The 19,181-nt window shown below is 43.4% G+C and overlaps 1 protein-coding gene across 1 annotated transcript in view; it reads left to right on the forward strand.

The window, feature by feature from the left end:
* The window catches only part of ALAD (aminolevulinate dehydratase), a 38,620-nt gene extending 19,716 nt beyond the window's left edge, over positions 1–18,904 (forward strand). The window contains exons 4-12 of the mRNA XM_077474991.1: positions 5,430–5,526; positions 5,814–5,949; positions 6,069–6,152; positions 7,355–7,443; positions 9,323–9,378; positions 12,114–12,201; positions 16,287–16,373; positions 18,154–18,283; positions 18,703–18,904. Of these exons, the coding sequence (XP_077331117.1) occupies positions 5,430–5,526; positions 5,814–5,949; positions 6,069–6,152; positions 7,355–7,443; positions 9,323–9,378; positions 12,114–12,201; positions 16,287–16,373; positions 18,154–18,283; positions 18,703–18,764 (829 nt within the window). The 3' untranslated portion in view covers positions 18,765–18,904. The remainder of the gene's footprint in view (positions 1–5,429; positions 5,527–5,813; positions 5,950–6,068; positions 6,153–7,354; positions 7,444–9,322; positions 9,379–12,113; positions 12,202–16,286; positions 16,374–18,153; positions 18,284–18,702) is intronic.
* Positions 18,905–19,181: the final 277 nt, after the last annotated feature.

Genomic DNA, 19,181 nt, shown 5'->3' on the forward strand with positions numbered 1-19,181 from the left:
CTGCTAGCTAACCAACCCCACGCCGAGTGCCCTCATAGCAAGTGGCTTGTTTGATTAGGGAAATCCTTCCAGTCATCTGTGGCCATCTTAAAAAAAAAATAAAAAAAAATAACAAACATGTTCTACTTGCCTGCTCTGTGCTATGGTATTGCACGGGGCAGCCTGGATCCCCCTCTTCTCGGGTCCCGTACCGGTGCTGCTTGCCCCTCCCTCCTGCCAGTGCCCCCACAGCAAGCAGCTTGCTGTGGGGGCACCCAAGCAGGTGTGCTCTCAAAGCCACGGCTCTGTGTGTCCCCGTCTCCTGATTGGCTCCCTGGCTGTGATTGACATCTGCCAAAGGCCAATCGGGAGCTCTCATGGACATTGTTGGATCGAGATGGGGTCAGGTAAGTATTGGGGGGGGGGGGGGGGGGCGCGCTGGGGGGGGGGGGTTGCTGCACATAGGTTTTTTTTTACCTTTTATGCATAGAATGCATAAAGGTAAAAAACCTTGTGCTTTTACAACCACTTTAAAGGAGAAGTCCAGCCTGAGGTTGTTTGGCTGGGCTTCTCCTATGGGTCACAGGAGTGCAATTCATTTTACACTCCTATGACATGTTTTCAGCAGAGAGCAGACTAAAGTCCACTCTCTGCTGATGTCGCAGGAATCAGTCCAGACACAGCTTCATCATGACAAAGTCTGGATTCGCCAGGTACCTGGACTGATACCCGTCTCAGCCTCTCAGTGAGCCACTGAGAGGCTAAGACGGCAGCTCCCAGCCCCTCCACAGCGCTCCAGTGAGCGTGAGGGGGGCAGAGCGGAGAGCTGCTGATTGACAGTCAGCAGCTCTCTGCTGGGGTAGCTAAGAGAACCGAGGCATCGTCGGTGTTCAATCACCCGGTTCCCATTTCCGAGGCGCCTGGGGACAGATGCAGCATCAGACTGACTGCTGCATCCACCTAGGTTCTGGGGGAAAAAAAAAAACATACTTCTCTTTTAAGATTTAACAGGACACCCAGATCATACTGCATCATTGTTTTGCTTGCATCTATCTAGCAAGGTTACTTTGTGGTATAAACAAGGAAGTGTGTAAATGTGCTTTTTACTATACAAAAGGTGCTGTACATTCAAAACTATTACAATATTAGCAATACAGTACAAGACTGACATATCTAAAATGCCTAGCAAATAAACAGTATATGGTCTATAACAGTAGAAATACACTTAAAAGTTACTGAAAGTGATACTAAAGGATCGTTTTTTGTTTTTTTTAAATAACAAACATGTCATACTTCCACTGTGCAGCTCGTTTTGCACAGAGTGGCCCGATCATCCATTTCTGAGGTCCTTCGGCAGCTCTTGCGGCTTCTCCCTGCATTAGATAACCCCCTTGGAGTAGAGCTCTCCCAAGGGGCTTACCTTGCGGGTGCACTCCCAAGTCCAGCATTCAGCACCCATAGAGGCCGAATGCAGGACTCGGCCCAGCACCCGCGTCATTGGATTTGATTGACAGCAGTGGGAGCCAATGGCTGCGCTGCTATCAATCTATCCAATCAAGAGCCGGGAACCCGTGGGACGATGGGGATGTGCCGATGGAAATTCCGGGCTCAGGTAAGTAAAAACGGGGGGGGGGGGGGGGGGGGGCCAGTGACTGCAAGGTGTTTTTTCACCTTAATGCATATGATGCAATAAGATGAAAAAATATCAGCCTTTACAACCCCTTTAACTCCGCTTACTGTGTAATCATGATCTCCGTGGCTCCTGGAGATCAGGCACCTTCTTGATCGCTGATTACAGATTCGAGTGTCCTTCGGTGTTAATCCATGTTGAGTTGCTCCCACTATCAGTCCTGCTTCTTTTTATTTGAGCTTTTACCAGTTTGTTGACAATGGTTATAAAACAACCAAACTTCCAACTGTCTCCAGTTCCCATTGTTACCAAGGCACTCGAGAAACATCCTCAGACAAACCTAATCTTTGTTAGAATAGCAAGCAGACTAGTTTTTATCAAAGTCTTATAGAAAAATTATATTCTATATCAAACGCAACACAATCATTGATTCACTCAGTTGTACACTCCCTAAATTGTATAACATACCCGTGAGACCTCTTGCGAGGGCTTTTTTAAACATGTTAAAATGTAATGGTCCTCCCAGAGCAAAATTGATTTGCTTTGTGACCTATAGTAATCTGACAGAGAGCTATTCAATTATTTACTCCCTTGCCAGCCATGTAACACATATGTACAGTGGCAAGGAGGGAGGGCTTTGATGCCTGCATGCTGCACATATGCGTTAAAGGTGACCGTGGTTTCTGTACTGGGAGCATGCTCACTGCACACTCCTAGTATACCGTAGTTATCAAGCTGTCACAGACAATTTCTGGTCTCTAGTTATAAATGGGAGCCAGTGGGATGGGTTCGCATGTGACCAGTGTGACAGCCACGAGGCTAAAATAATTATTGGCTCTTAGATGGTCCCTGGACACAATGAAGAAAAAGGAATGATTTGGTCTTATTTAGTTTGGTTTTCTTGTCCATTCCTTTTCTTTGAATTTTTTTTTTTTTTTTTTTTAATCGAGCTGTATATTTAGTGCAGTGAATCCAATACTTTCATCCTAATGGTGTTCATGAGGATTGTACTTTTGTATGCACACTCTTGTTGCATCGTGGCTTATATGGAGCTGTTTGTGACCCATCGTGTGTAGGATCATAGTATGGGGGCTTTAGCAGAGACTGGTTCAGGTCTCTGCCCCTTGCCTGTGCATTGATATCTGCTGATGGTAATGAGAGAGAGAGCCACCTCCCTCATTGTCGCTGTCACAGATAAGACCAGCAGCCCTGCTGTTCTACTCTGATATCCAGCCACTGCCCTGATAATGGTCACTTTCATCTGCTGATCCTGGAATACATCTTTTATTTTACTCCTGATTACAAAACTCCAGAAAAAGTCATTCATTCTATAACGTGGGATGCTACTTTGTATATCCGGACCTGATGCATTAAGATGTGTGTGATAAAATGAAATAAAAACGGACTCAAAACCAAATATACTCCCCCCCCCCCCCCCCCCCCCCTTAAAAATTGGGCATCTGTACAAAAGCCTTATTCAAATTCTTAATTGAACATTTTTAAATATTATATTTTATTAGTAATTAAAAACAAGTTACATTTGTGTATGGCCACACACCTTCCACAGCAGGTCATAAGTCAGCATTAAATCTGCTCAACCAGGCATTAGGTAGCTTCCCCCTATCTTGCTCTACATAAGCAGCTGCACAGGGGGCAGAATATAAAAAAATAAAATAGAAAGGTGTGTGTGTGTGTGTGTGTGTGTGTGTGTGATTCTATATAATATATATATATATATATATATATATATATATATATATATATATATATATATATATATATATATATATATATATATATATATAGAATCACACGCACACATCTTTCTATTTTATTTTTATTTTTTTATATTCTGCCCCCTGTGCAGCTGCTTATGTAGAGCAAGATAGGGGGAAGCTACCTAATGCCTGGTTGAGCAGATTTAATGCTGACTTATGACCTGCTGTGGAAGGTGTGTGGCCATACACAAATGTAACTTGTTTTTAATTACTAATGAAATATAATATTTAAAAATGTTCAATTAAGAATTTGAATAAGGCTTTTGTACAAATGCCCAATTTTTAAGGGGGGGGGGGGGGGGGGGGTGAGTATATTTGGTTTTGAGTCAGTTTTTTATTTCATTATTTCTTATTTATTTTATAGGTTTCCAAGTTTTTGTACTGTGTGTGTTTTTGTGTTTTTTATTTATTTATTTTTTGTTTGTTTTTTTTTTCCTTCTATCCATCCCCGGTATTTTTTTTTTTTTTTTTTTCAGCAGGCCAGCGTCCAATAAGTGGTTTGTCTCATTCAGCTGTATCTATTAAAGACAATACACTTTTCATAACACTGTGCTCATGAGGAACTGTACAGCATGTAAAAATTAGACTAGAGCTCTATCTGCTGGCTGGATGGAGAACTACATAATAGTCATTAACAATATATTTTTATTTTTTTCCAGACTTAAAGAGGAAGTAAACCCTGATGGGTTTTCTTCTTCTTTGTCTCCCTGCAAAGGTAAAGCATAATGCATAGTAGCCCATTATGTGTCACTTACCTGACACAGGAGCCAGCGATGTCACCGCTGTCCCCTGTAGTACTGAGCATCCATCTCCATGCTCCGGCCACTCACAGCGCCGGAGCAGAGATGACGTCACTCCCGCACATGCGCACGAGAGCCGCCACTAATGGCATATTGCCGTTAGCAGTGGCATGCTGCTAAAGGCGATAGTGCGCCTGCGCGCCACTGTCTACGGCGCAAGCGCCATAGACAGCAGTGCCTGTCTTTTAGTAAATATCTCCTAAACAGTGTAGGTTTAGGAGATATTCCTTGGACCTACAGGTAAGACTTAAGCCTTAATTTAGGGTTACCTGTAGGTCAAAGTGGTTTGTAAGGGTTTACAACCACTTTAAAGGGGTTGTAAGGGTTCGCATTTGTTTTTTTGTTTTTTTTAATAACAAACATGTCCCTTAGTGGCGCTCCTGGCTTCTCCATGCATTGAGTGTCCCCACGGAGAGCCACTTTTCATGGGGGTACTCATGCAGGCATGCTCCCGAGTCCTGCTGCTGTGTCTATTGACACAGACGGCAGAACTCAGCCTCCATGTCACTGGATTTGATTGACAGCAGTGGGAACCAATGTCTCAATCTATCCACTGAGGACCCGAGACAGCGGCTTGAGCTGTATAAACTAGAGGTGCACCGAATGGAAATTTTGTGACTGAAAATGCAGAATGCACAATATATATTTTTTATACAATTGTATTATATTCAATGTTTTAATATCAACAATTTTAATGAATATTAATTTGTCGGCCATTAACGGCACTTTTTTAGCGCAAGAAAAGCTCAAGAAAACTTTATCCCTTTAAATTCTATGTATGTCTTCACACTAGTCCATTTCACCTCCGTTGCGGTGTTAAAAAAATCCAGCTTCATGCATTTTTGGTCAGTTAAAATAAATGCATCTCCATGTTCAAATGTATTGAAAATGCGGCAGGAAGGCATCATGTTACGTTTTGATGCAGTTTTTGAGTCACATACCTATGAAAAACGCACCACAAGCACAGTAATCATGGTGAAATTGGGCCAAAATCGCTGTGAATTCACAGTAAAATTGCCACTAATTTGCGGTAAAATCGCTGCCATTATCTGCACCTTTTCTCTTATTGGCATTCTACCAATAACACCATTTTCATGTTTCGGTGACTGAAATTTCAGTGCATCTCTAGCATAAAACCAATGTACATTCCTAAAAACAGAATATAATGTTTAGTGGAGTTCTATGGCTCATGCTGTGGTTTCAGTAGGGCTGAATGTGACTGTTGTCCTGTGCCAACTGCAGGTATGGAGTGAACAAATTGGAAGCCATGCTGCGCCCCCTGGTGGAAGATGGCCTGAAGTGCATCCTGATCTTTGGTGTCCCCACCAGAGTTGCAAAGGTAGAAAAAATGTGAAGACTTTTTATGTTTAGAATAAGCAAAAAAAAAAAAAAAAAACATCTTTTCTTCTTCTTCCTTCTTCCTCCTCCTGTGCAATCCACTTCCCTCATTTCTTGTCCAGGTAGAGCAGGGATCGGAAGTGTGAGTAAACCTCATCATTGGGGTCACAAGCAGAAATAAAATCCTGACGGCAATTTGAAGAAAAAAAATTGGCTGGATTTAGGCTTTATGTGCACCTTCTGTTGGTGGAAGAAATTGTACTGACCAGTGTCTTTGTATGTATATAGGATGAACGGGGCTCAGCAGCAGACTCCGATGACACTCCTGCCATATTGGCCATCCGGAAGATTCGCTCTCTCTTTCCAGACTTGCTGATTGCCTGTGATGTGTGTTTGTGTCCGTACACCTCCCATGGGCACTGCGGTAAGTATTCAGGAACTGCACAGTGGGCCAATCATTAATATTTATATTTTGAGTCGCATGTCACCATTGCCACAAGTCTGCACTCCACTGAAATACACACTTTTGCAATTGTATGGCAGGAATCCTGCGGGAAGATGGCAGCATCCAGAATGAGGCAAGCTGTACTCGGCTGGCGGAAGTGGCTCTGGCTTACGCTCGTGCAGGTACATTATTCCTCAGATTCTGCTCAATAAGTCAAATGTATATTATCACATATGGAGAATTTTGGAAATTCAAATTGGGGATGGCTGGTATTCTCTATGAATTATTAGATTTGATCTATGTAGATAATCTTTAACATATATTAGACAAAATGTTTGTGTTTTTTGTTTTGAAATGGATAAGGTTTTTATTTTTTTGGTCTGTGTCTTGTTGGGGAGATTTTACTTCTTGTCCCAAAGACACAACAGGAAATAAGAGGAAATCTGTTAAGCGAGGGAAAGGTAGTTTTGAAATTCCCATCACTTATATACTGGAGACAATTATTGCAAGCCATGCTCACCCCAGACTGAAATGTTAGTATTGGAGGAACTTCGAATAAACCAAAAAGTTTTGTTGCTCATATCAATTAGGAAATGAAAGCATCTCATTGATCTGCTGGTCCATAATCACCATCTTTCTGTAAGGCCAGCTATACACAGTGCAAATTTCTTTCCTGCAACCATGGGTTGCAGGAAAGAAATCTGCATGATTTTCCCATCAACACAGACAGTGTTGACAGTGGAATCAGCAATTGTCTTCCCCTGGCGGGGAAGCTGCCCACGCTGGGAGACGACTGTGATTATGGCTAGCGATAATCGCAAGAGAATCTGGCAGGCTGGTTGTACCCAAGTTGATCATTCAACTTGGTACACTCAGCCTGCCCATTGGGGTCCTCTCACATGGGCGTTCCGACTGGCGGACTCCATTTTATTCAGGGGGATCAATTTGTTGATCTCCACTGAGCGGGTGGATGACAGGTCTGTCTCCGCTCACTGTGCTGAGACTGATCTGTTAGAGCCCCGCTCTCCTCTATTGGGAGATCAGATGAAAACAGACCGCATGTCTATTTTCATCCGATCCACCAGACGGATGGAAAATAGGGTCTCCATCCGTCTGGATTTCACAGACAGGATTGGATCGGACAGCAGCAGGTGTCAGCGGACATGTCACCGCTGACATCTGCTGCCCCATAGAGGTGAAAAGAGTGTCCGATAAGGTCCGCCTGAAAAACTGATGGGTAGACCTGATTGGACCACCCGTGTGAAAGGGGCCTTAATGTTTCAAATCTCTGCTGCTTCCTTCTAAATGTGTATGGCCAGCTTAATTCTTAAAACCCTGGTGAGATCTTCTTTGGTAATGCCCGCTGTGTTGTGTTTTTTGGCAGGATGTCACATTGTGGCCCCCTCTGATATGATGGATGGCCGGATTGGTGCAATTAAGAAGGCTTTGATATCCAATGGTCTAGGAAACAAGGTGAGATGTTTATTTCATATGCTATAAGCTTATGAAAATTGTGTTTTATACTGTATCTGTGTGGTAAATATTCAAGACTGAAAATGAAAATTAGAGTTGACTGCACCAAAATGGTACTAATTTTAATCCTGTTCAGCTGCTATCTAATGGAGGGACCTCAATCAAAATCTAAAAGTGAAAAAGACAGCACTATGTTCAGGTGTATGTTAAATAATCAATCAATGTGATCATCTCAATTGTATAGCAAAAATATCTCTATATACTGGAACCCAATGTGAATGATCCTGCAGTGATAACCGCATGTGGAATTCAATAACAAAATGTATGAAACCTAGTGTACTACAAAATATAACCCAAAAACCAAACTAATAAATAAAACCCACGTGTGGAAAAATCTTCAAAAAAATGAAAAACCAAAAATATCTGTGGAATGTTCTGACAACAATTATTGTACTTCTATGTGTCCAACAAATGTGTATATTTAAAAATCCAAATAAATAAAAGCAAAGCACACCTGCCTGCTGACCACGTCATCGATATTGAGACCTAAGAGTGGAGCAGTGCGGAGACTATTGCACCCTGCAGAGGGAATTGCCTGTCCGCTGGTCTATTAACACCAGCCCACTACACATCGCTGAGTGATATCGATCATAAGCGGTGAACGATAAGTCACTTGATGCAGTGTTAGTAATAAGAAGGATTACATCATTATTTGATGTCACACTTGGATATACCCGAATTTGGAGATTTTTTTTATTATTATTTGGACTTTAAGATGTACACATTTTTTGGACATCTAGAAGTACAATAATTAATAAATATTAAAGACTGAATTCCAACCAGGTACGAAAAAGCCAATATAATCGACTTTATGGATTACTGTAATTTAAAAAGCTGCGTACATAGAACTAGCATAAATACTTAAATATGTCTCACTATCCAGTGTCTGTAATCTTCTGCATAGAACCACATGTGATGGTGAGGAACAGGAAGGAAAAAGCACAATGAGCAGAAGGATGATATCATTGGTCTGCTGCTTCTCTTTCTTTGTCCAATCACCGGCTGGGGATCAAACTATATTTATTATTAGACCCTGTTATTGGGATAAATAAATGCTGCAGATCTGAAGTGCATGCACCTATATCCTAACCCTTCCCTAATCTTTTCAAAGTCAAAAAAAAAAAAAAAAATAAGCTTTGGCTGAAATTTTTACCAAAAAGAGTCTTGGGGAAACAAAAACCCAAACTGCTGCAAACCCTCTCATCATGTCTGAGTCCCAGACAAGGTTTTGTCAATTCCTAATTGTGTCAAAGCTTACAGGCCTCTCCCTGCACATTCATATTGGCCAGGGAAGGTCCAATAGTAATACACGGGGGCCAGGGCTTGCCAGTAAAGTTCTGACACTACCAGCAACTTTTGTAACTTTGCCTGTCTAAACAGCCCAGGATTCAGCTGTGATAGGAAGGTTTTGGGGGCTGCTGCAGTAATGTGCACCTCTAGGTGCCTGTACCTTCATACCTGCAGCAGTTTGAGTTTTTTTGCTCCCCATATATTTATGCCTCTTTAAAGTGCTATACATTTTTTTTGTAAAAAACATGTATCCCCTTCATCAAAGCTTATCACCATGTTATAATGTTCCATAGAATTGAGATGATGACATCCCCATGTTTATTGCTGCTGTTGTGTTCCAGTGTTATGATATGTCAAGCATGTGTCAGGATTGGCCACAGGTAATCACTTCCATCCTGGGCAAGTGTGTTGAACTTAGCACGCTTCCATACTAGTCTGGAAGTGAGAACCTGATAGAATATACCTTTTGTATGCTATAGTTATTGATGAGGTTAATGTTCTTTTGGGATTTTTTTTTTTTTTTTTTCAGGTTTCAGTCCTGAGTTACAGTGCTAAATTTGCCTCCTGCTTTTATGGCCCATTCAGGTAAGACTGGCTCCATATCTAACATTTCACAACTTTCTGCCAGCCATTTTTTTTTTCTGGTTTAAGGTGAACCAATCAAAAATCGGCATTTCTTTAAAAAATAAATAACTGAATCTCCACTCCTCCTAAGTTGTTACGTCAGCCTCTTTAAGGGATAACTGTATGTACTGTTATTCACTTGTATTCTGTCCCTGTCAGAGCAGAAATTTCATTTTATTTGTCAGGCTGCAAAGACCCTTGTCTTCTTCTGCTTGAACTCAACGCTTATAACTGACATTTTAAGTGCTGCTGTAGAGGATAAAAATGTCAGTTAACAAAAAACCTTCTTACATGGAATGCTAACATCACATAAGCATTCTTTATTGATTCTGAAGCAGGAGATGGGACAGCCTTTACATGGACTGCAGCTTTTGCTCTGACAGAGGATAAATACATATAAATAATCAAAAATTAAGGAAATAATTGAAAGTGACTGGCCTCAGGTGATACATAGAGATGACACAAATCCTCCTACATAAGTTGTACCTGTCTATCTGCTACACTCTTTTCTTTACATCTGTTCAAAGTGCTGAATTATAAAGCTTGTCTGAGAGTTCATAAAAAATGGGATGGTGTGTTACTAAATCCAGAAATATGAAAATAGTTTATAATTTTTGTTGTGATTTGATCTGATTTTAAGTTTTGGTATTTTAGGTTGTCATAATTGTACACAGATCTGCACATTCTTTAAGGACTAACTGTAAGACATCTGTAGCTGTCACAATTGCTGAATGACTGATATGATAAACGCAGTGACACCTAAACATTGCTCTGTTTTTGGTCATTCTGAGCACACTTCAAAGATACGCCCTGAGAGGAGCAGTACAATTCTGTTGTTGTGCAGTATTAATAAGCAAGAAGCAAAGCATATCTAGCGACTAAATATTAACCGCTACTATATACATACAGTATATAATTGCAAACTATGCATGGAAAACCTGATTTCTCCATCGAGAATGGGTTAATGATTTGTGTAAAATAAATGGACTTTAGACTTAGCCTGATCGTTGTGTAACTGGCTGTTTATAGAATCCCATTTGGGAAAAAAATGTTCTGTTCCTTTTAGATCTGTTATTTATATTTATTTAAAATATTTCCTGCATGCTTGTTTATATGCTTGTGTACACCGTATTGCATCAAATCCACATAATGCTGAACAACACTATCCTAATTTCAGAAAAAAAGGTATTTCTTATTGTTTCCTGGATTTCCAAGCAAAACTTCTAGGCAAATGGCTAAATGCATAGTTTACATACATTTCTTATAAGTTCACTAAAGATCTGTAGTTCAGTTCAGATGGTCTTGTGATTTACACAACTTCTGTGTCACTGCATAGCGAGGCAGGGGTACAATACACTCTCATTTCAGGAGTTCGGCTCCTTGTGTTACTTCTGCCTCTAGACTGCTCCTTGGACAATGAGTTGGCATCATCATTGATATCCAGTGACCAGGGAGGTGATTAAAGAAGTAGCAGAGTGATCTTCTAGGCTTCGCCAGTGTGGCAGAGGTATGTAAATCACAAAAGTGGCTGCCCAGAGCTTTAACCACTTCAGCCCCGGAAGGTTTACCCCTTCCCCCTTCTTGACCAGACCATCTTTTGCGATACGGAACTGCATTGCTTTAACTGACAATTGCGTGGTCGTGCGAGGATGTACCCAAATACATTTTTTTCACCCACAAATAGAGCTTTCTTTTGGTGGTATTTGATCACCTCTGTGGTTTTTATTTTTTTCCGATATAAACAAAAAAAACTGACAGTTTTGAAAAAAAAAAAACAACCATATTTTGTTTTAATTTTATTTTTATTATCATCTTTACTAGTAATGGCACTGATCATCCTTCTTTTTTTTTTTTTTTTTACGGGACTGCAACATTTGCAGCGGACAAATTGGACACCTAACTGACACTTTTTGGGGACCAGTGACACCAATAAAGTGATCAGTGCTAAAAAAAAAAACACTGTCACTGTACTAATGACACTGGCAGGGAAAGGGTTAATGGGGGCGATCAAGGGGGGTTAAATGTGTTCCCTGGGAGTGCTTTCTAACTGTGTGGGGGATGCTTTGACTGGGTGAAGACAGATCTGTGTTCCTGCTTGTCATCTCCATCATTCCCTCTAACAGAACAGGAATCTGCCTTGTTTACATAGTCAGACCACCGCTCTGTCTGCCTGGGGAACGATCAGTGGGTTCTGGCTAACATCTGTACCACCGGACCCACTGATTGACTCCCGCTGTGTCCAAACACAGCAGAGGTGGGTCTCCAGCGGCGTGTGCGCGCCCAGAACCCGGAGAAAGAGAAATCGCGTATGGGTATGGGATTTTGCGCTGAAGGGTCGCAGTATATGTATGTGGGTCGGTCCTTAAGCGGTTAAACCCTTCAGTGGGTAAAAAGAACCAACCTATGAATTTCCCTGTTTTCTTGTAGGTTAACTGTAAAGGGTCAGTCCACTTAAAATTCAGCGTTAGGTGGTTTCACTCTCTAGCATCTACCAAACGGCTTCTTACTGTATATGTCTCGGGGGGCTCTATTTGTGAGTCCTTGGTGCTGCGGCTGTTACGAAAGGGTTCTCACCAACCCTGTTGGAGTTTTACGTTATATAATGGAGAATGTAACAAAAGCTGGAGCTGGATCACACAAACATGGAGGAGCTGTCCTCTAAGTAAAAAATTTTTAAATTGATTTCCCTATTGCAGAGATGCAGCCCAGTCCAAACCTGCCTTTGGTGATCGCAAATGTTACCAGCTGCCTCCTGGAGCAAGAGGACTGGCCAGCAGAGCAGTGGTAAGGACAAAGCAGTGAACTTTTCATATTCTATTCTACATTCCTGTTTTGGGAGACACTGCCATTTCCTGTAAACTATTTTCCTACATACATGCTGTTTACACAGTCTCAGCAAACCTTTTAAAATTGAACTAAAAAATGCAGACACCACACATCCCTGTTACAATATAGAAAGCTAGATTGTACCAAGGAACTCTTCTAGTCTGTCTGACTATAACTACTGATGTCTGTCCAGCTGTCGCAGTCTCTATCTACCCTAAAATGGAACTTTAACCCATAACAATTTGATAAAAAGAATGTTATTTAGCAAGGAACATACATTCCACATGAACAATTCTGTTACCAAAATAAGTGTGTGCTGTAAATTGCCTCCAGCATTGCTTCTGTTTCTTCTTGTTGGAGGCTGCCATTTTTCTTAAGCCCAGAGCCCCTCAACAGCAGTAAATCTTTAGGCTGTCAGCAGATCAGTCTCTAAAATTCGGCACAGTGCCTAATAATAGAGAGCAACTGAGCATGTGCAGAACAGAGAGAGACAGTGTATTACTGCATTTTGAAACAGTATAGACACTTATTTTTACATGGCTATACCTGCAAAAGGGACCAGCCTGGAGTGATCCAGCAAGACTTTATTTTCTGACTAAAGTGCCACTTTAATCCCACCATACAAATTACAATATGACTATAAAAAGCTCTATAAATTGACTAAAGCTATGTAATAATAAGGCCCTGCCTAAGCTATCCAGTTCATTTGTATCTCATTAGATAGGCCATTGTAATATATAGTTCAATGTGGATGTAACATGTGTGGTGAACCTTAAAAAAATGTACACTTAAAGTGGAGTTCCACCCAAAAATGGAACTTCCGCTTTAAGTACTTGTGACCCCCCTGACGTGCCACTTTTGGCATGTCCTTTTTTTTTTTTAAGTTCTCACAGGTACCCAGCTCCCGCTTCCTCTCGTGGCACTGAGCTGAGTTCACCCCCCCATGCAATCTTCTGGGACACGTCACAGGTCCCAGAAGATTGCCTGGCCATTCACAAGGTGCATTGCGCACCCGACTGTGAAGACGCAGCCGGTCGCCCACGATTGCAATGCCAGCGCTGCAGAAAGGAGGGGGAGAGAAGTGAGGCTTCGAGCGACCGCATCGCTGGACTGCGGGATAGGCCAGTATCTGTTTATTAAAAGTCAGCAGCTATACTTTTTGTAGCTGCTGACTTTTAAATGGGTGGGACTCTGCTTTAAAGCGGTTGTATAGTCCTTTTTATAAGTTTAATCTACAGGTAAGCATATAATGAGGCTTACCTGTAGGTAAAAAAAATATCTCCTAAACCTATATTGCCCTCGCAATGCGCCGCTGACTGCAGCGGCGCATGCGCTCAGGGGATTCTCGTCTGAAAGTCCGGCAGACGTCGGACCCTGCCGGAAAAAAATTGCGCATGCGCGGGAGTGACGATATTGCGGCTCCAGCCACTCACAGCGCCGGAGCCACAATACCCGGAAGACACGCCGAGGGAACATGTCAGCTCCCTCTGTGTGGATAGGGCCAGATGTCGGGGCCTCGTTCTAAAGTATTTCATAATGAGATAGTATGCAGTGCCTTTTCCCTTGCAGGTCAAAAAAAAAAACGTCAGCGGGTTTACTCCCGCTTTAAGGGGAACTTTAGACCAAAGTGTGAAGGCTGCTATTGCTGACCTCTGTGTAGGAAGATGCTAGTTGCCTGGCTGTCATGTTGATAGAGTAGCTTTGGACAGTTCAATAATCTCGGCTTGTTAAAGATCACAAGATCAGCTTGACAGCCAGATAACTGGGGTTTTCAGAGAGGGTTAGCCATAGCAACTTTTATTTCTTTCAAGTTTCACTTTAATGCTTTCCTCCTTCTAGTTTATAGAATGTCTTTCTAAGGAATTATATTAGGGATGCACCGAATGGGTTTTTTGGTGCCGAAACCGATACCGAAAATGAAAAATACACTAGGCCGAAAACCGATACCGAAACAGCACCGATACCGAAAATGACTGTTTTTAAAAAATATTTTTATACAGGAGGTGGTCAGAGACTGGGGACATGGTACAGGAGGTGGTCAGAGACTGGGGACATGGTACAGGAGGTGGTCAGAGACTGGGGACATGGTACAGGAGGTGGTCAGAGACTGGGGACATGGTACAGGAGGTGGTCAGAGACTGGGGACATGGTACAGGAGGTGGTCTGAGACTGCATGCATGGTTCAGGAGGTGGTCTGAGACTGCATGCATGGTTCAGGAGGTGGTCAGAGACTGCATGCATGGTTCAGGAGGTGGTCAGAGACTGCATGCATGGTACAGGAGGTGGTCAGAGACTGCATGCATGGTTCAGGAGGTGGTCAGAGACTGGGGACACGGTACAGGAGATGGTCAGAGACTGGGGACACGGTACAGGAGATGGTCAGAGACTGGGGACACGGTACAGGAGATGGTCAGAGACTGGGGACATGGTACAGGAGATGGTCAGAGACTGGGGACGTGGTACAGGAGATGGTCAGAGACTGGGGACGTGGTACAGGAGATGGTCAGACTGGGGACATGGCACAGAAGATGGTCAGAGAACGTGGTACAGGAGGCATCCCCCATTGCAGGCCAGTGTCCCCCATTGCAGCCAGTGTGCCTGTGCCCCATTGCAGCCAGTGTCCCATTGCAGCCAGTGTGCCAGTGTCCCATTGCAGCCAGTGTGCCAGTGTCCCATTTTGCAGCCAAGTGTGTGCCCCATTTTGCAGCCAAGTGTGTGCCCCATTTTGCAGCCAAGTGTGTGCCCCATTTTGCAGCCAAGTGTGTGCCCCATTTTGCAGCCAAGTGTGTGCCCCATTTTGCAGCCAAGTGTGTGCCCCATTTTGCAGCCAAGTGTGTGCCCCATTTTGCAGCCAAGTGTGTGCCCCCCTTTGCAGCCAAGTGTGTGCCCCCCTTTGCAGCCAAGTGTGTGCCCCCCTTTGCAGCCAAGTGTGTGCCCCCCTTTGCAGCCAAGTGTGTGCCCCCCTTTGCAGCCAAGTGTGTGCCCCCCTTTGCAGCCAAGTGTGTGCCCCCCTTTGCAGCCAAGTGTGTGCCCCCCTTTGCAGCCAAGTGTGTGCCCCCCTTTGCAGCCAAGTGTGTGCCCCCCATTGCAGCCAAGTGTGTGCCCCCCATTGCAGCCAAGTGTGTGCCCCCCATTGCAGCCAAGTGTGTGCCCCCCATTGCAGCCAAGTGTGTGCCCCCCATTGCAGCCAAGTGTGTGCCCCCCATTGCAGCCAAGTGTGTGCCCCCCATTGCAGCCAAGTGTGTGCCCCCCATTGCAGCCAAGTGTGTGCCCCCCATTGCAGCCAAGTGTGTGCCCCCCATTGCAGCCAAGTGTGTCCCATTGCAGCCAGCCTGTAGCCTGTGCAGGGAAGAGAGCCGCCTCCATCGCCTGTTTGATCACAGCGCCGGGAACATCACAGCTTTCATTTCAATAGCTGTGTGTTCCCGGCCGCGCGCCGTCACACACAGCCCCTCCCCCTTGTCCGGGCACTTTGATAGACAGATCATCCGTCCAATCCTGCGGATGATCTGTCTATCTAAGTATCCGGACAAGGGGGAGGGGCTGTGTGTGATGGCGCGCGGCTGGGAACACACAGCTATTGAAATGAAAGCTGTGATGTTCCCGGCGCTGTGATCAAACAGGCGGCGGAGGCGGCTCTCCTGTGCTATGCACCCCCCATGATGAGCGTCACCAGGGGCGGGGGCGGAGCCCCGCCCCCACCCAGGCCACGCCCCATCTTCGGGTCCATTATCGGATGTTTTTCTCTTTCGGCAAAATGCCGAAAAGGGCATTTTCGGCCGATATGTTTCGGCGGCCGAAATTTCGGTGCATCACTAAATTATATTATTGTTGTTTTTTTATTACTATTCTTCCTTTTTTATCTATCCATTTAGAAATGCAGTCAGCCTGCAATCTGGTGCATTTATGTTACTATGACCTCTTTTCTCATCTCTTACGATTCTCAAAATTTACAGTAGATAGTACTTTATTGCTTTCTGTAAACATTAGTGTAAGCATTTCTGCTATATTGATGCATGAGGCTATGTGATGTGTCTGCACAGGACCGCGATGTACGAGAAGGAGCAGACATGTTAATGGTGAAGCCAGGAATGCCATATCTGGATCTGGTGAGAGAAGTGAAAGACAAGGTAAGGAGGAGCATGTAATCCTTTCCTGTTCAGTTTGAAATTTAAAAAAGGTTTTAGGTGGAGTTGGACTTTAGGGCAAAGCAACACCCCTGCCCCCCTCCCCTTCCCAACAACAATATACTCGCCTTTCCTTTACTCCTGCTCTGCTTTGTTTAGGGCTTGGAGCCGAAGACAGTGTGTTACTTCCAGGCATGTCATTTGCTCCACGTGACAGCATGGGGCCAATCGGTGCTCTCACACAGAGAGTCTATAGCAGGGATCCTCAAACTACGGCCCTCCAGCTGTTGTGAAACTACACATCCCATGAGGCATTGTAAAACTCTGACATTCACAGACATGACCAGGCATGATGGGAATTGTAGTTCCTAAACGACTGGAGGGCCGTAGTTTGAGGACCCATGGTCTATAGCTTTAGTATGTATAAACTACAGCTCCAGCGACTAGTAGCTTATAAAAGGATTTCCTGGCTGAACCAAAGTGTGGGGGAGGAAAAACTGCTGGGGAGGGCCAACTTAAAGTGGATTTAAAGGCAGAATGTTTTTTTACCTTAATGGATTCTATCCATTAAGTTAAATCTTCTGGGTGCAGCTCCCCCCTCCCCCAGCTCTTTCTTTATACTTACCTGAGCCCCATACCAATGCATCTATGTGCATGAGAGCAGCTGCTCTCCCCGATCTTTCTTTTCTCACTGGCTCACACAGCAGTAAGAGCCATTGGCTCCTGCTGCTGTCACTCACAGCCAATAAGGTGAGAGCGGGGGGTTGGGGTCGGACCACGGTTTGTGTGTGTGTGTGTGTGTGTGTGTGTGTGTGTGTGTGTGTATATGGACAATGTCCATTTAGAGGAGCTTGGGAGCAAGCCTGCTTGAGTCTTGCTATTGGTGGTACTCAGCGGGGGGCAGGAGCCAGGACTGCAGGCAGGGGACAAAAACTATTGCACAGTGCAGGCAAGTATAACATGTTTTAAAAAAACAAACAAAAAAAAACCATGTTTATACTTGCCTGCTCTGTGCAATAGTTTTGCACAGAGCAGGCAAGTATAACGTGTGTTTTTTTTTTTTTTTTTTTTAAAGTTAAGTTCACCTTTTGTAATATATTCAGGATGTAACATGTTACGAACAGACTAGCCCCCGATTTTCCCACTGGGACAGCAGGGATATCCTCCCCCACTAGCCATCACAATTTTTTTTTTTTTTAAACGCTCCGCCTGGCCATGCCGCTCAGTCAGTCTTCTGTGAATGAAAAACTACAAGTCACAGCAGCCTTTGCAGCTGTCGGCTTGTAGTTTGCAATGAACTACCATGGTACTGTATGGCACTGTGGTAGTTCATTGAATCTTCCTGTCAGATTGTATCTGCATGCCCATACGATGTACGGGGCACGCAGATACACTGACAGGTTTGCAGGAGGCTTGCATGGCACCAGCGATCTGCTGATCGTATGTGCAATGGTTTAGAATCTCCAGAACCAAAAATTAATAAATACTCCTTTTTTTTTTTTTAACCTGCAAAAAAATGTGCATTTATTTTTTGTTAAAAGGTGAACTTATCCTTTAAACTACAACCTTAAGAATCACTTTAATGTGAGCCTGTTGCTTTGTCCTGCATGGGCAGCATGAACATTTTTTGGCTTGTTGCTGAATATGGGACGAGATTGAATAATATAAGGTATCCCATTGTCTCACAGGGCCCTTCTGCAGTAGCACAAACATGTCAACTTATAAATGTTACCTCACCTGTAATGTCATGCTCTGTGTCACTTTTTTCATCAATAATTTTCAGCACCCTGACCTCCCGCTTGCTGTGTATCATGTATCTGGGGAATACGCCATGCTTTGGCACGGCGCAAAGGCTGGGGCTTTTGACCTGAAGGTGGCAGTATTGGAGGCCATGACTGGATTTCGCAGAGCGGGTAAGGGCAAATTCATACCACCTTATCCTGGCTGAAAGGTTTTCAATAATGTCCCCACTTGCTACTTAACCCAGTGTGTTACATTCTTTTTTTTCCCCAACGGGTCTTAGTATCCAAGATGTTAGCAAACTGTTACCAGAAATGTAATTCCAGAAAAAAATACTCTTCTTTGTGCAAAGAAAAATAACAAACCTATGGTTTGCTGGACTTTATCTCTAACTACTAGGTTCATGTGCATAAATTTGAATCTTGGCTCCAGTGTAGGTGGTCTCTCCTGCTTTGCATGTTGTAGGTAGGTTCTTTGTTCTAATGCTGTATGTGCTGAGCTGCTCTGATTTAGTGGAAGAACTGGTACATGGTTTGTGTGGGTTGCAGGCTCTGGCTGTTGATTGGTTATATATTCCATTTCTCTTCTACAGGTGCAGAAATCATCATCACCTATTACGTTCCTCAGCTTCTGAAATGGATAAAGGAGTTGTGATGTCATAATGGAGCCCGAATCTTAAATGACCCCTGAGGCTGTACACTAATTATCTAAGCTCCTGGCACCTAAACATGGCATTTATGCTGCTGCAGTCCTTATGTTCCGTATGAAACAGAGGACTGTGTTTTAACTACAAATATGTATTAATGATTTTTGTTTTATTGTTCTGCAAACACTGAAGCGTAAACCATATAGTTCTTTGGGTGCTCCTTAATGGTGGCCATACATGCTTCAATTTTACTATTAATCAAAATAACTAAACAGTCAAACGATTGAATGGCCATAACTTCCTTTCTGATTAATTTAAAATCAGACTTGAGCAAACTGAGTCAATTGGCCAGGGCAGAGAATTATTGATCATGCAGCATTGATCGACAAACTTGGTACTATGGTCATAATTCTGATTGCATTTTG

The sequence above is a fragment of the Lithobates pipiens genome, unplaced genomic scaffold (assembly GCF_037356315.1).
Source record: "Lithobates pipiens isolate NorthernLeopardFrog02 unplaced genomic scaffold, aLitPip1_a1.2 Scaffold_1, whole genome shotgun sequence".
Lineage (NCBI taxonomy): Eukaryota > Metazoa > Chordata > Amphibia > Anura > Ranidae > Lithobates > Lithobates pipiens.